At 43.2% G+C, this 15110-nt stretch overlaps 1 protein-coding gene across 1 annotated transcript in view; it reads left to right on the top strand.

The window, feature by feature from the left end:
• The first annotated feature begins 9623 nt into the window (after positions 1-9623).
• LOC138784151 (C-type lectin domain family 1 member A-like) overlaps positions 9624-15110 on the top strand; it is a 34098-nt gene continuing 28611 nt past the window's right edge. Inside the window, exons 1-2 of the mRNA XM_069959666.1 lie at positions 9624-9654; positions 13921-13998. Coding sequence (XP_069815767.1) covers positions 9624-9654; positions 13921-13998 — 109 coding nt within the window. The remainder of the gene's footprint in view (positions 9655-13920; positions 13999-15110) is intronic.

The following is a 15110-nucleotide window of genomic DNA, read 5'->3' on the forward strand; positions in this document are numbered from 1 at the left end:
GGGAGGCAGCTGGGGGGGACTGGGGAAGGGAGGCAGTTAGGGGGGACTGGGTAAGGGAGGCAGCTGGGGGGCTGAGGAAGGGAGGCAGCTGGGGGGGGAACTGGGGAAGGGAGGCAGCTGGGGGGGTTGAGGAAGGGAGGCAGCTGGGGTGGACTGAGGAAGGGAGGCAGCTGGGGGGGGCACTGAGGAAGGGAGGCAGCTGGGGGGGGGGACTGGGGAAGGAAGGTAGCTGGGGAAGGGAGGCAGCTGGGGGGGGGGCTGGGGAAGGGAGGCAGCTGAGGGGGGAACTGGGGAAGGGAGGCAGCTGGGGGGGACTGAGGAAGGGAGGCAGCTGGGGGGGGCTGAGGAAGAGAGGCAGCTGAGGGGGTGAACTGAGGAAGGGAGGCAGCTGGGGGGACTGAGGAAGGGAGGCAGCTGGGGGGGGCTGAGGAAGGGAGGCAGCTGGGGGAGACAGGGGGAAAAAGCTGGGGTGACGGAGGGGGAGCAGCTGGGGTGACAGAAAGGGGGAGCAGCTGGGGGTGGCAGGGGAAGGGCGAGAATCTGGGGAGGCAGGGGGAGCATCTGGGGGGACAGTGGGAGACGCTGGGGTGGCAGGGAGAGGATGGGGGCAGCTGGGGTGGCAGGGGAGAAGCTGGGGTGGAAGGGGGAGAAGATGGGGGGCAGAGGGAGAAGCTGGGGAGCAGCGGAGCAGCTGGGGGCACAGGCAGGGGGAGCAGATGGGGGGCACAGGCAGGGGGAGCAGATGGAGGGCACAGGCAGGGGGAGCAGATGGGGGGCACAGGCAGGGGGAGCAGATGGGGGGGCACAGGCAGGGGGAGCAGATGGGGGTAGGGGGAGCAGATGGGGGGGCACAGGCAGGGGGAGCAGATGGGGGTAGGGGGAGCAGATGGGGGCACAGGCAGGGGGAGCAGATGGGGGGCACAGGCAGGGGGAGCAGATGGGGGCACAGGCAGGGGGAGCAGAGGCAGGGGGAGAAGCTGTGGGGGGAAGAGAGAACAGCCAGGGGCAGAGGCAGACTAGGCAGTTCCCCCCAAAGCAGCCCCGGGGCACCCAGGGTGAGCTCCTTCCGGCACACGCTGCTTCTATCTCAGGCCGGCAGCTTACCCCTGCAGCCCCGCGGTGCCCGAACCTTTTCCTGCTGCAGCGCTCGTGACGTCATTGCGCCGAACAGGAAGAAGTTCGGGCACCGCGGGGCTGCAGGGGTGAGCTGCCGGCCTGAGATAGAAGCAGCGTGTGCCGGAAGGAGCTCACCCCGGGTGGCCCGGGGCTGCACAATGGTGGCGGCGGCGCATTAGCCCCCCCCCCGGCCGCGGACTAGGCACCCGCGGTCCGGTACCTAGGGCGGGGGGGGGGTTAAAAATATATTTATTGAAAAAAATATATTTTGATCCCTGTAGGTGCCGCCCCCCACAGGGCGCCGCCCTAGGCACCGGACCACGGGTGCCTAGTGGCACATACGGCCCTGCTTAGTGGTCAGTCGGGAAGGCGGGGGGGTCCCAATCAAAAGTTTGCTATGGGGCCCAGCCATTTCTAGTTACGCCCCTGCCTGCAATGATTGTAGTCCTACCAAAACCTGCCAGAGGCAGAGTGTACTAGAAGATACAGGAGGTAAAATGACAGCCGGGACTCCATTTCTTACAATGTAACGTGTGTTTGTATAAATAACAACCGTGATTTATACAAAACATATGTTGTGTGAACATGGCCTTACGGTGTAATTAGAATAAGGATAAGTGGCACTCCTGCACTGGTGTTACAGGGGATTAGCTGTACGTAGGACAGCTGATCTACTGCTGTAACTACCCGGAGCAGAGAAACCTCTGCTTCATGTAGTTTAACCCGTTAAATGGTTCCGGTTGTGTATACACACCAATCGGAAGCCCTTTGGTGAGGTTCTGGCTTTTGATAACTCCCCCCATCCTATCCCCCAATAATAAATGTCCCTGCCTGCGGAATAACATAGGTCTACTATAAAAAAACAAACAAACAAACATTTTTTCTATTATCCCTCCAAGAAACAGTTAAAGTGTCACTGTTGTTTTTTTTTTTTTTTTGAGAAATCAGGTGATTTTAAGAAACTTTGTAATTGGGTTTATTAGGCAAATATTCCATTATCTGCATGCAAAAAGACTTCCCCCAGCCCCCCCCCCTCCTTTCTCATTCACTGCTCATTATCAGGAAATCTCGACTAGTTTACATCAGTGGAGCCCTGTGTAATCTATGGAGAGGGGGGGAGGGAGATTAGTCGCCAGCAGAGAACAAAGAATTACACAGTGGGAGCTGTGTGAAAGCCGGTATTCAGAGATCAGAGAGGTCAGTGCTGACTGTCAGAGGAGATAGCCCGGTGATGTAGCTGTAAATTAACTCTTTGTTGTCCTGTTTTGGTGCCTCATCTCACTCCACCCCTCCCCTCTCCATAGAAAACCATGAAGACAGGGGGGAGAGCTTCAAACTGCTTTTTCTTAATATATATACATTTTTCGGCTATCAAACCCAACTACAAAGTTTCTTAAAATCACCTGTATTATTGATTTCTGCAAAAATAATAATAATAATAATAATAATAATAATAATGATGAACAGTGACACTTTAAAATTATTGAATACGTTTAATGAATCTGAAGATGGCGAGAAGAAAAAGTAAAGCTTGTCCCACAAAAAACATGCAATCATACGGCTTAGATCAGTCCCTAAGGGGTCAATGTAAGAATTTTAAATTGCATTAACTCTAGAGTAATTGTAGGGAGTTTTATTGATTTTGCAGTTGTTATTTTAACAGCTGCCCTCTCATAAGTCTTCACTTCACTTCACTTCTCTTTTTTTTTTTTTTTTTTTTACATATCCTGTGTTATGAGGATATATACCTATATATTTTTTAAATGCAAAAAATTAACATTACTATAGAATACATCACAAAACTTCACATCTGACAACAAAGCAGTATAAAATAAAGCAATGAAGAATACTCGGGATCATACAAGGAGGAAAGGTAAATTATACCCAGCTCCTAGTAATACCGTTCCATCAGATTCTGATTCTATTATGTGTGTTGACTGAAGAACATATAAGGATATGTTCACACGGCGTAAGAGACCGGCCGTTCCGTGACCCACTCCTCATAGCATACAATGAAGCAAGCGGCCGGAGCTGGTCGCTTCATTATGTGCACTGACAAGGGTTTCTGCGGCCGCAGAAAACTGACATGTCAGTTGTTTGTGGCGCTGCGAGGGATCCCAGCCGGAGCGTATACGATGTGTATGCGCTCCGGCCAGGATCCCATAAAAGAACATGCAGCCTGTTCAGCCGTACAAAGTACGACCGTTGTTGCGTAGTGTGAACATAGCCTAAGAATGTATTTGAAGATGTTATTAACCCTTTAAGGTAATAGCCTTAAATCACCTTAAGGACCAGGCGCCAATTTTCAATTTAATGTTTTCATTTCTTCCTCTTCATCTTCTAAGAGCCATGACTCTTTTATTTTTCCATCTACAGGGCCATATAAGGACTAGTCTTTTTTTTTAACAAGTGACTTTTGTAATATGCATGTTTACATAGTTTTTCTAATGTTTTCCTTTTTTTTTTTACAGTAATTTTTTTGCAAATAGGTATTTAAAATGTCATTATTGTGACTCTTAAACAGCCTTTATTTTTTCACCAACGGGGCTGTATGGGATGATTTCAACTTTTCTTAGAAGATGGGCTTTGGCATATTTTTATTTTTTACACTTTTTAGGTCCTCCAGGGGGACTATTATATGCAATCATTAGACTGCATACACTGAACAATGCTATGCCATAGCATAGCATTAACCAGTGTTATCTGTGATCTTCTGATAAAGTCAGTAAATTTGATTAGGAGACATGCGGCGGGGGTCCCGATCGATAAGTGAGAGGAGGGGCACAGGGGTTAATTGCGGATGTCCACGCAAATGCGGCGGCCCGGTTGCTGATAGCAGTCAGTCCTCACCCGCTATAAAGCAAGGTCAGCTCCAGAGCTCACCTCATAGCTCTAAACCCCGGGAGGGCGTACATGTACGCACCGAAGGAGTAAATGTACACCCCCTGTCATTAAACCAGTTTAACCACATGTAATCATAATTTTGCAAACCTAGAACATTAAATATTACTTTTTATTTTTTATTTTTTTAAATTTAAATTTTATTGGATTTTACCAAATTTCAACAAGGCCTACATTTGGCCTGAACAATAAACAATATAGTAAGTATATAAAATAAACTAAACAAGACATAAAAGGTATACGTAAGTACTTTAGCCAATATCCAATAATGGTGAATTTAATATTTCTATAAAAGGTAGATAAGCAAGTATACAAGTAAATTATTTCGCAAAGGGTGAGGAAGTCCAATTTTTCCAACGTTTTATCAGCTTCATATTATGTGAAGAGGCAGGAGATAAAAGTGTTTCATGAGAACATTGCGAGTTTACTATTGATGACTTCTGAAATTGAAGGAGGATCAGACAACTTCCATCTATGCGCCAATGATAGTCTGGCTGCTATTAGAATATCTTGTATAATTGTTCTAGAGTGGGTAGGAAATAAGGATAGGTTAATGTCTAATATAGCAAGCGCTAAATCTTTTTTGTAAGTATTGTGTGAGATTTTTGAGATCAGGTCAAACACATCATTCCAATATTGTGTTATAATGGGACATGACCACCACATGTGTGTTTGATTGGCAATTTGGTTACAGCCTCTCCAGCATAAATTGGAGTGATCAGGGACAATGTGGGATAATCTTGCGGGTGTAAGATACCATCTTAGGTGTATTTTGCGCCTGATTTCTAAATGATTTATGCATTTGGAATTTTGAGAGATTTGTCTAACGGCCGAAAACCATTGTTCACATGTATAGGAAGTGCCCATTTCCTCCTCCCATCTCTGCATGTAAGGCAGCTTTTTTTCGGATTCAGTTTCTGTGTTGTCTGTTAAAAGGTCGTATATATGTGTATAACCTTTACGGAAGCCATTCCAATTAAAGAAAAATGTATGTGCATTTGTCAGTTTTATGGGATTTGGAGACCATTTGTGTTTTTTAATGAATTGTATGATCTTTTTATAGTGTGACAAGAAAAATGGAGTATGAGGGATAGAAAGTGGTAAGTCAGATAAGGATGGGGTATGAGTAATTTCACGAAAATCGGCTAATGTGCAGAAACCAGCTTTGAGCCATGTGTCTAGTTGTATGTCTGGTATAATAATTTCTAATAGGTTTAATGGGATTTCTTCTTTTGTTAGATGTATCCAGTGTTTTTTTAACATATATTTATTCCACAGCAATAATGAGTCATAGATTTTAGAGGTGTTTCAGGAGAGGATATTTTAAAAACATGGGCTAACATGAGATGTTTCATTTTATAATTCGTTATGATATGATCTTCAATATCTGACCATCTATGTAAATTTGGAAAATTCCAACAGATAGCAAGTTGATCTAATATTGCCGCTATGTTACATGCTGATAGGTTTGGAACTCCCATTCCTCCATTTTTCAAGTATCTGTTTTGCTACTCTAGCCCTTTTTCCTCCCCATATAAATTTTAGTAGGATAGATTGTAATTTATTTATTAGTACTTGTGGAATTAAGTAGGGGATCGTTCTGCATAAATATAGAAATTTAGGAAGAAGTAGCATTTTTACTATGTTTATTTTTGCAATCCAGGATACTTGTGACTTTGATAGTCTGGCACATTCTTCTTGTAGAAAAACAGTAAGATCGTTGTAATTTATGTTTAGTGTCTTTATCGGAGAGAGAGTTAACTGAATACCTAAATATTTAATTCCTGTCGAGGCCCAGGTGAAATTGTATTTATGGATTTTGGGACGCATTGAGGCTGGTATATTGAGTAGAAGGATAGATGATTTGTTTATGTTTAGTTTGTAATAAGAAATGTTTGAATATTCACGAATTATATCCATTATTGATTTGAGTGATATAATGGGGGACTGACATATGAGCAAAACATCATCAGCATAAAGACCAATTTTATGTTCATGTGAATTTATTTTTATTCCTTTAATTTTGGGGGAAATTATGATATGTTCTGCTAGTGGCTCCATGCATAAGGTAAAGATAAGAGGAGAGAGGGGGCACCCTTGTCGGGTTCCATTTGAGATGTTAAATTTTTGTGACAAAAAGCCTGAGGCAAGAAATGTGGCAGAGGGAGTTGTATATAGGGATAAGATTGCATCTTTTATGAAGGAACAGAAACCAAATTTTTCTAGGGTACTTTCTAAATATGTCCAATTTACTCTATCGAATGCTTTTTCAGCATCGAGAGATAATAAAACTGTTGGGGTTTTTGATTTATTGGCTATTTCAATTAGATCTAGAAAACGTCTAGTCCCGTCTCTAGATTGGCGTCCTTGAACAAAACCGACCTGATCTTGTGCAATGAGCGTTGGGAGAACTAAATTTATTCTGGAGGCTAATATTTTGGCATAGAACTTAATATCTGAATTTAGTAAGGAAATTGGTCGAAAATTGGGTGTTTGGTCTAAAGATTTTCCTGGTTTTGGTAAGGTAGTTATTATGGCTTGTAGCATTTCTGGGGGTGGAGATTTATTTGAGATAATGTGATTAAAGGTTTGAGTAAGGATAGGTGAGATTTGTGATATGAAATATTTATAATATTCGTTGGGTAAGCCGTCGGGTCCTGGGGATTTATTTATTTTCGATGAGTGGATTGCGTTTCTAATCTCTGTTTCTGTTAAAGGAGAGTTGAGTGCTGTGAGCTGAGATTGGGTGAGAGATGGTAGCTTCAGTTTATGGAGGAATGCCTCTATATCTTCTTTTTTGGGGACATGAGTCGATGGATTTTTGTTTAAGTTGTATAAGTCTTCATAATATTTAGCGAATTCGTTAGCTATTTGTTGTGGGTCAAAAATCTTTTTATTATCTGTTGTTTTGATATAGGGTATCTTTTGTTTTGCTTGTTTAGTTTTTACTCTCCTTGCCAAAATATTACTGGCTCTATCACCACTTATGTAGAAGTTCCAATTCAATCGTTTTAAGGTTCGTTCGTATTGGAAAAGCAACGCTTTCTGTAGTGAATCTTTACATTCTGAAACTTGATTTATTAAGATTGGTGAGGGAGAGAGTTTCAGTTGTTTTTCTACTTTGCTAAGTGTGGATAGTATGGACTTTATTTCTTTTTCTTTTTCTTTTTTAGCTCGAGCGTTTAGTTGTATGAAAACGCCTTATGGGCCCACCAGAGGGTATCAAAAGAGGTTACTGAGTGTGTGTTAAATTGAAAATATTCCGATATTTGTTCAGATATATGTTTTACATTTTGTGGTGATTTTAGTAAGAAGGTATTCAATCTCCAAGGGGATGTATTTTGGGGCATGGTCGGACCAAGTGATTGATCCTATTTCAGCTTCCAAAGTATTGTGTAGAAGAGAAGGATCTACAAGAAAAAAGTCTATTCTGGAATATACAAAGTGGGGATGGGAAAAAAAGGAGTAGTCTCTCTCATTAGGGTGAAGATATCTCCATATGTCATGCAGATTTTCTTCTAGGAGCATGGGTTGGAGGTCAGTGTAATAATGTGGGGGAGGAAGAGAACGATCTAAGGATTTATTAATTACTATATTAAAATCACCACATATTATTAAACTTCCTTTTTGCACCGATTTTGCACGTGAGATGATTTTTTTAATAAATGAGATTTGTCTCTTATTGGGAGCATAAACATTAACTAGTGTATATGGTACTGAATAAATTTCACAGATAAGTATAATAGATCTCCCTTGTGTATCAGATATGTGATCTATTTCTTTAAATGCTACAGTATCTTTGATTGCTATAGTAACCCCCGCTTTCTTTTTTGTATTATTAGAAGAGGCAACCTGAGGAAATTTAGAGTGATTTAGGCGGGAAATATCATCTTTACATAAATGTGTTTCCTGTAAAAAAAGAACATCCCAGTTGGAAGAAATGGCCTCTTTCCATGTTAACAATCTTTTAAATGGGGAGTTAAGCCCATGAACGTTTAAACTTAAGAATTTAACTCCTATATTGGGTCAGAGTTGAGGGGTGTGTGAGCAGTGTTGTTAATATCAGATAAATGATGGTAACACATACAGATATTGGCTGTGTACATACTAGGAGCGAAATAAAACAAGGAAAACATTTTAAAACAAAGAAATGAACAGAACATAAGAACTTCCCTCTTTCAGGGAAACTAGGGGGGGGGGGGGGAGGGGGTAAAGTCCTAGCCAGTAATTAGAGATGGGACAGATCCATTGAGGATACATACTGAGGAGACTAACTTAGATATAAATTTTGCACAAAGCATAAAGGTTTAGTCATCTTTTTCAGGCCTGCTTCTGGAAGATTTGCTGTACCACAAGGGTGTAATGAGAGCCGGGCGGGTGATCTCTTTCCTTGGGGGGTCTGTAGTGGAGGAGGAAGTAAATTCCAAGCTTGTAGCAGATCTCTCAAGGCTTCAGGGGTAAGGCATATATGTTGAGTTCCATTTTTGGTGACAATCACTTTAACTGGAAATCCCCAGCGGTACAGTAGATTGTTATCTCTCAGGATTTTTGTGTATTGTGCGAATTCCTTTCTGCGAAGCATTGTTGTTGCTGATAGGTCTGGATAGATTGCTAGGTCTTTAAACCTTTCTGGAAGGGTTGGAGACGATTTTAGGGCTTTGAGGAATTCATCTTTGATGTGGTAAAAATGAATACGGGCAATTGTATCTCTTGGTAGATGTTGAGCTAGGAATCTTGGTTTAGGAAGCCTGTGAATTCTGTCAATGGTAAGGTCCATTGTGGTGGGATTTGGGAGCAATATGGCCAGCAAATCTATAAGAAAGGGAGCTAGTTGTTCCGGAGTAACACTTTCAGGTATCCCACGAATTCTTACATTATTTCTTCTGGACCTGTCTTCCAGGTCCAGCACTTTATTGGAGAGCCTTTGTACTTCTTCTTCTAAGGCTGAGTTAGCATCAATTAGGAGGTTGTGTGACTTCGCAAAATCTGTCATTTTATTTTCCAGGTGTTCCGTTCTAGAGGTTATGGATCTTATATCTTCACGGAGATCTCCTACTGCTTGCCTGAGATCTGATTGTATGGTATCTCTAAACGAATTAAAGAGTCTTTTTAGAGTATCTCCTGTGATTGGTTGGGGATCATTTCTTTTTCTAGTTTCGATATCTGGTGAATCAGCCCTGGAGGATGGAGAATGTGAAGATGATCTGCGTTGAGAATGACCGCGGCTCTCATATGACTGAGAAGCTGGAGAGTTGAAGGACTCTGTTAGTTTAGCTGGTTTTGTTTTAGTGTTCTTTTTTGTAGTGCCTCCCATAATGAGAAAAAGAAGCGGATAGTTTGATGTAAAAAGGAAAGAGAATTGAAACAGGTCTTCAGAAGTTGAAATTGGTTTAGTTTAGCCGTTTTATTGTCTCCTCAATATGATGTTGATTTGGTTACATTGTTGAAAGGGTATTGGATATGTTTAGATTTTTTGAGCTTGTTACTTCAGTAGTGGCGCTGATGCGCCTGTCTTAGGAGTATTGTTGAATATGGTAATTTTTACAGTAAAAGTCTTTGGGATGTAATACTAAGATTCAGCTGTAGATAGTGCTGTTGAATCAGTAATGCTTATGACTCAAGGTTTTGTAGAAAAAGGTGAGATGGCTACAGATATAACAGAATTATTACTTCTTTTTCCACTATTTCCAATGTGGAGATTACTGCAATTAGTGAGGAATCAAGGAAAAGTCTTAGTGAAGAAGGAAGTCATATGCCACTGTAATGGCCTTTTTTTTTTTTTTTTTTTTCCTTCCGCTCCCAGTAATTAAAGTTCAAGCAGTGACAGTCTCTTTGTGAACATACATGAAGAATCTTTTCACTCACCACTTTTTGTTTTGTTCATAGTATATCCTCAGATGGTCAGAAGGTGGCCACTGTGACCAAGTCTCTGCAGAGTGCCACTTCCGGTTCCCGGCCGCCAGGAAAGTCCGCGGCTCCAATATCTGTACAGGCCGCACGGATATCGCAGCCCTAAGTCAGATAATTGGGCTGCCCCCCAAATAAGGGAATGATCTCCTATGATTCGGGTGACAGCGGCTGTCTCCAATATGAGGATCCGGTGCCGTCTCACGAGCCGGGGCCGTCAGGAAAGTCCGCGGCTTCAAGTCGGTGTAGGCAGCAAAACGGTAAAATGGTAAGCGGCACGGGCCACTGGGTCGGCCCCCGGGTCACCGCCTTTTGGAGATGAAAGTTGCGGTGTAGCGAGAGGCGGCCTTCTAGTGTCCGGCACCGCAAGCTTGTGGGGGTGGACTGTCAAGAAAGACCGCGGCTTCGGTGAGCATGCAGGCCCCGATGAAAAACAGGAATCTATTTGCCCAGAGGACCCTTTTATATGGATCCTGCACTGACCGGGAGTCAGTGGGAAGATTTGTGGCCTGTTTAGGTTTTTGCAGGAAGCTTAAAAGCTTATATAAATGTAAGGGGAGAGGAGCAGCTGAAAGACACGTCTGTCTCCTTCTCTTGCCTGGCCATGCCCCCTCAGAACATTAAATATTACATCTGAAGTATAAAACAGACTGTTACTCTGGTTCGGTATAGAATATGTAATGTTATGTATGTACACAGTGACTTCACCAGCAGAATACATTTCAAGACACCGATCGGCACACCAGTTCACCGGGGTGCTCAGGGAATAGTCAATTCAATATAGAAGAAATAAATCCCAGCAATCACGTATTTGAAGCAGGTGAAGTCTTTGGGGGACATGTATTATCGTGCGGTCCGGGGGTTTTTGGCGGAAATTGCCGATTTGCGCAATATTTTATTAGCAAATGGCCGATTTGCGAATAAACTATTCGCAAATCGGCACTTTCCGGGGGGGCGGGGAGGGGGTGTGAAGGGGGCGGAACGGAGGGCGTGGACTCAGCGCGATTCACCATCCGTTCCGCAAAAAGATATGCCGAAAACCTACTCCAGTCCTCAGCTGGCGTAGGTTTTGGGCGGTGGGCACCAGAGCGCACGGGATTTATGTAGAGGCAGTCCGCCTCTATATAAATCCCCGTAGCGCCGGAGATGCGGGGACACGTGTTCATAAGGGCTCATAGAGATGACATCATCAGGTAAATCATGGAAATGACCATCGGAATTTGAAGTCATTAACCCATGATGCACTCTGTTACAATTCATATTAAAGAAAAACAAAACAAAATAACGTCTGTTAATCTCTAGTGCAGCGCTTCTCAAACTATTTCTACTGGAGCCTCACCCAACAGACCAAGGCAATGCCTGGGCCTCACCAGACTGACCAAGAGAATGCCGGGGCCTCACCAGACTGACCAAGAGGGTGCCTGGGCCTCACCAGACTGACCAAGAGGATGCCGGGGCCTCACCAGACTGACCAAGAGGATGCCGGGGCCTCACCAGACTGACCAAGAGAATGCCTGGGCCTCACCAGACTGACCAAGAGAATGCCGGGGCCTCACCAGACTGACCAAGAGGGTGCCTGGGCCTCACTATCTGTGGTGAAAGTCTATTTAAAAGCTGAAAATAATGCTAGGACTACCTTTCTCCCATCTCCCAAGCTCTATGTACTAATAAAGCAAGTACAAAATTAATTAATAATGTTGCTAAAATGGAGATTTTTGTTAACAGCAAAAGGTCTGTGCAGATCATAATTAGAGATGAGCGGAACTTTCGGACTTTCGGTCCGAAAGCCGAACACTCCAGTGCAATGCCTGCGATCCGGGGTGCATAGTGGCGCTCCCGGGAATCTGCAGCCAGGATCTTCCAGGGAATTCACTTGGAATGCAGTGCATTGAGCCGAATGTGTACTTGGGCATCCATGGCAGGTCTGGGGCCTTCACAAGGGCCCCCGGCTGCCATGGTGACCCAACAGTATCGGCGATGGCGTCACTAAGCCGTTTGGTAAGTACAGCTGAGCACACTGGGGGAGATTTATCAAACATGGTGTGAAACTGGCTCAGTTGCCCCTAGCAACCAATCAGATTGCACCTTTCATTTTTCAAAGAGTCTGTGAGGAATGAAAGGTGGAATCTCATTGGTTGCTAGGGGCAACTGAGCCAGTTTCACACCATGTTTGATAAATTTCCCCTACTAATTACAAGTAGTGGTCACAACCTGAGTATGGTATGCAAAGGCTTCATCTACACATAGAAATGTTCCAGGAAAAACTGCAAAAAAATTGTCTTTGGCTAGCTTCATACTATGTAAAAATGAAGGCCACCTTTCATAGTAACAGTCGTCATTGTGCAAACATCGGCGGTTATTTTTTAAATAACGGACTTCATTTGCAGAATGATGGTGCTGATATGAAAGACGGCCTTCATTATACATAGTATGAACCACGCCATGCACAGATCTGTTTAGTGTCCATATAAATATTTCTTGAGAAGTGCTCACAAATGGTATTAAGAAATGTTGCAGGTGTTCTATGGTGATGAAATGGTTAATTGCTAACTTCCCTGTTGGTTTAGGCTATGTTCACACACCATGAAATAAAGATATGGCTATAACTTAGAAGTAAAAATATGGCCGTATTTTCAATTGAAGTCAATGGGAATGGCCAGCAGTGCATCCACTGGAAATAACATCTGTCTACGCTATCTTGTGGGCACAAAGCGACACATGATCATGCATAACAGCTCTGGAGTGGGTAAAACTAGCCATCCGGGTGACCCCTCAGGAATCCTAGCAGCATGCAGTAGAGACTCAGCCTTTGCACTGTGCTTAACTACTGACTTGTACAATACCTCAATAAACTTGTGTAACCATCAGAGATAGGAGAAACAGCATCCTAGAATAACCCTGCTTGGTCCCGTTTTTTTAACTGCAGTCACTCCACGCAGTTCTCTAGTCAGACATGGTCTCAGAAGTTAGAAGAAATAATAAATAGTCCCCCATTTGAATCCTGGCAGGCTAGGGCCTCATAGAATCTCCTTAACAGGATCTCTGTAGAGTACTCTCTCCGCAACTCCTCTTGGCCTCACCTTTCTTCATTGGTCCAAACCCCACTCTATATATCTATGGCACTTTGGGTGGCGGGCTAATTTCTGTGATATGTGCAAAATTCCTGAGGTAACTTGCTCAGGAATTGGGCAAGGCAAAGAAACAGCAGATTGTGGCATGAGTCAGAGCAATAACTTAAAGGGGTAGTTCACCAATTTTTCCCCCCTTCAAATCAACTGGTACCAGAAAGTGCCAAAGATTTGTAATTTACTTCTATTAAAAAATCTCAAGTCTTCCAGTACTTATCAGTTGCTGTATGTCCTGCAGGAAGTGTTATTCTTTTCAATCTGGAGAGCAGGAGGGGTTTTATATGGGATTTGCTGCTGCTCCGGACAGTTCCTGACATGGACAGAGGTGGCAGCAGAGAGCACTGTGCCAGATTGGAAAGAAAACACCACTTCCTGCAGAACATACAGCAACTCATAAGTACTGGAAGACTTGAGATTTTTTAATAGAAATAAATTACAAATCTCTGGAGAGGGAAGCAAGTTTCCTAAATGTATGTATAGTTTAAGGTTGCCTTCACACATACTGGATCAGCAGCGTATTTCACGCTGCAAATTCTCCATGAAATCTGCTACAGATTCAGTGCCAGTTCATCCCAATGAGAATACATACTCGCAGTGGCACTGACAGCCCGCTGCGTGTATGTAAGTTAACACCCCGCCAGACGGAGCATACATTATCTGCTCCCCGTTCCGGCTTGCTTCGGGGGTTCTCAGCTGGACGTCCAAAGCAAGCCCTGAAATCCACTGCGGATGCGGTCTGTGTGAAGGAACCCTCAATAAATATATTGGTTAAGATGGGAATATTTTTTTCTTTGTTTTATAACTTGTTTCTCTCTCTCTCTCTCTCTCTCTCTCATTCCCTGACTCTTGTGTCCCTAATTTTCCTTAGAAAAAAATTATGAGAGCAATATCTATGGCAACGTGGATGAACTGTTCACAGAAATGGATGACACATCAACCACCAAGGGTAAAGTATCTTCTTTTTCCATTGCTATAATGCATTTAAATAGGATAAATTGTAGTAGCATGTATTAAAACTTTCCTACCATTTTGTGTGTGTATTTTATCTGCATGTGTCACATAAGGGGTAAGCATGAGCCGCACGCTCCATTGTGTGCAGCAGTGAATTGGGATGCGGGCGCACACATGCTCATGAATTACAGCCTGTTTTGCAAAAAAGCAGTTTTTTTTCTTTTTTTGGAAGGGGGGGGGGTGTCACCTGTTCACACATTATTTTACTTTCATTCAAATAACAGTAAAATTTTGATACTATTTTACTTTGTGTGAACATAGCCTAATTGAACAATAGTTAAAAAAAAGAACAGTTTTAGGCCATGTTCACATGGCGTATAACACCGTCTGTTCTTTGACCTGGCCGTGACCCAGAACAGCCAGTGTTACTGAAGATCATCCCGGGCAGTACTGCAGTACCGGTCAGATGAGCTTCATTTCTAGTGAATTCAGATGCGGGCGCACCTGTGTGCGTTCGCCTCCCAACTCACCACTGCACACACGCTACCGCACGCTCCATTGTGTGAACTTTCTCTGCGGCCGCTGTTTAATGAATAGCGGATGCACAAAACTGACATGTCAGTTTTTCATGCGGCCAGATGGTCTCTTGACCGGAGCATGTGCTATGTGTATACGCTCCCGACGGGATTCCATTCATCACAATACAACGTATGTTTTGTATAAATCACGGCCGTTGTTGCAAATTGCAACAACGGCCATGATTTATACAAAACATACGTTGTGTGAGCCCTGAACATAAATAAATAAAAAACACACCATACTTTGTGGGAAGAAATGGAAATACAGACTTTGGAAAATGTGATTTTACAATAAGAATTACTCTAACAAGGAGGCTGTGTAGATGAACACATTTAAGAGAAACACAAAAGAAAAATCCATAAAGAAGAACAAAGCACTAACAACTCTTCGTAAAGTCTATGAAATTATAGTTTTGACTGTTGTCTAAACAATTACAAAAGCCCACTCACTGTCTATGACAGAAGTTCCAGGTCTAGGTCCCTGGTGTCTCAGGGTATTATAAAGACATTGCGGAAGATATATCAGGCA

The sequence above is a fragment of the Dendropsophus ebraccatus genome, chromosome 1 (assembly GCF_027789765.1).
Source record: "Dendropsophus ebraccatus isolate aDenEbr1 chromosome 1, aDenEbr1.pat, whole genome shotgun sequence".
NCBI classification, from domain to species: domain Eukaryota; kingdom Metazoa; phylum Chordata; class Amphibia; order Anura; family Hylidae; genus Dendropsophus; species Dendropsophus ebraccatus.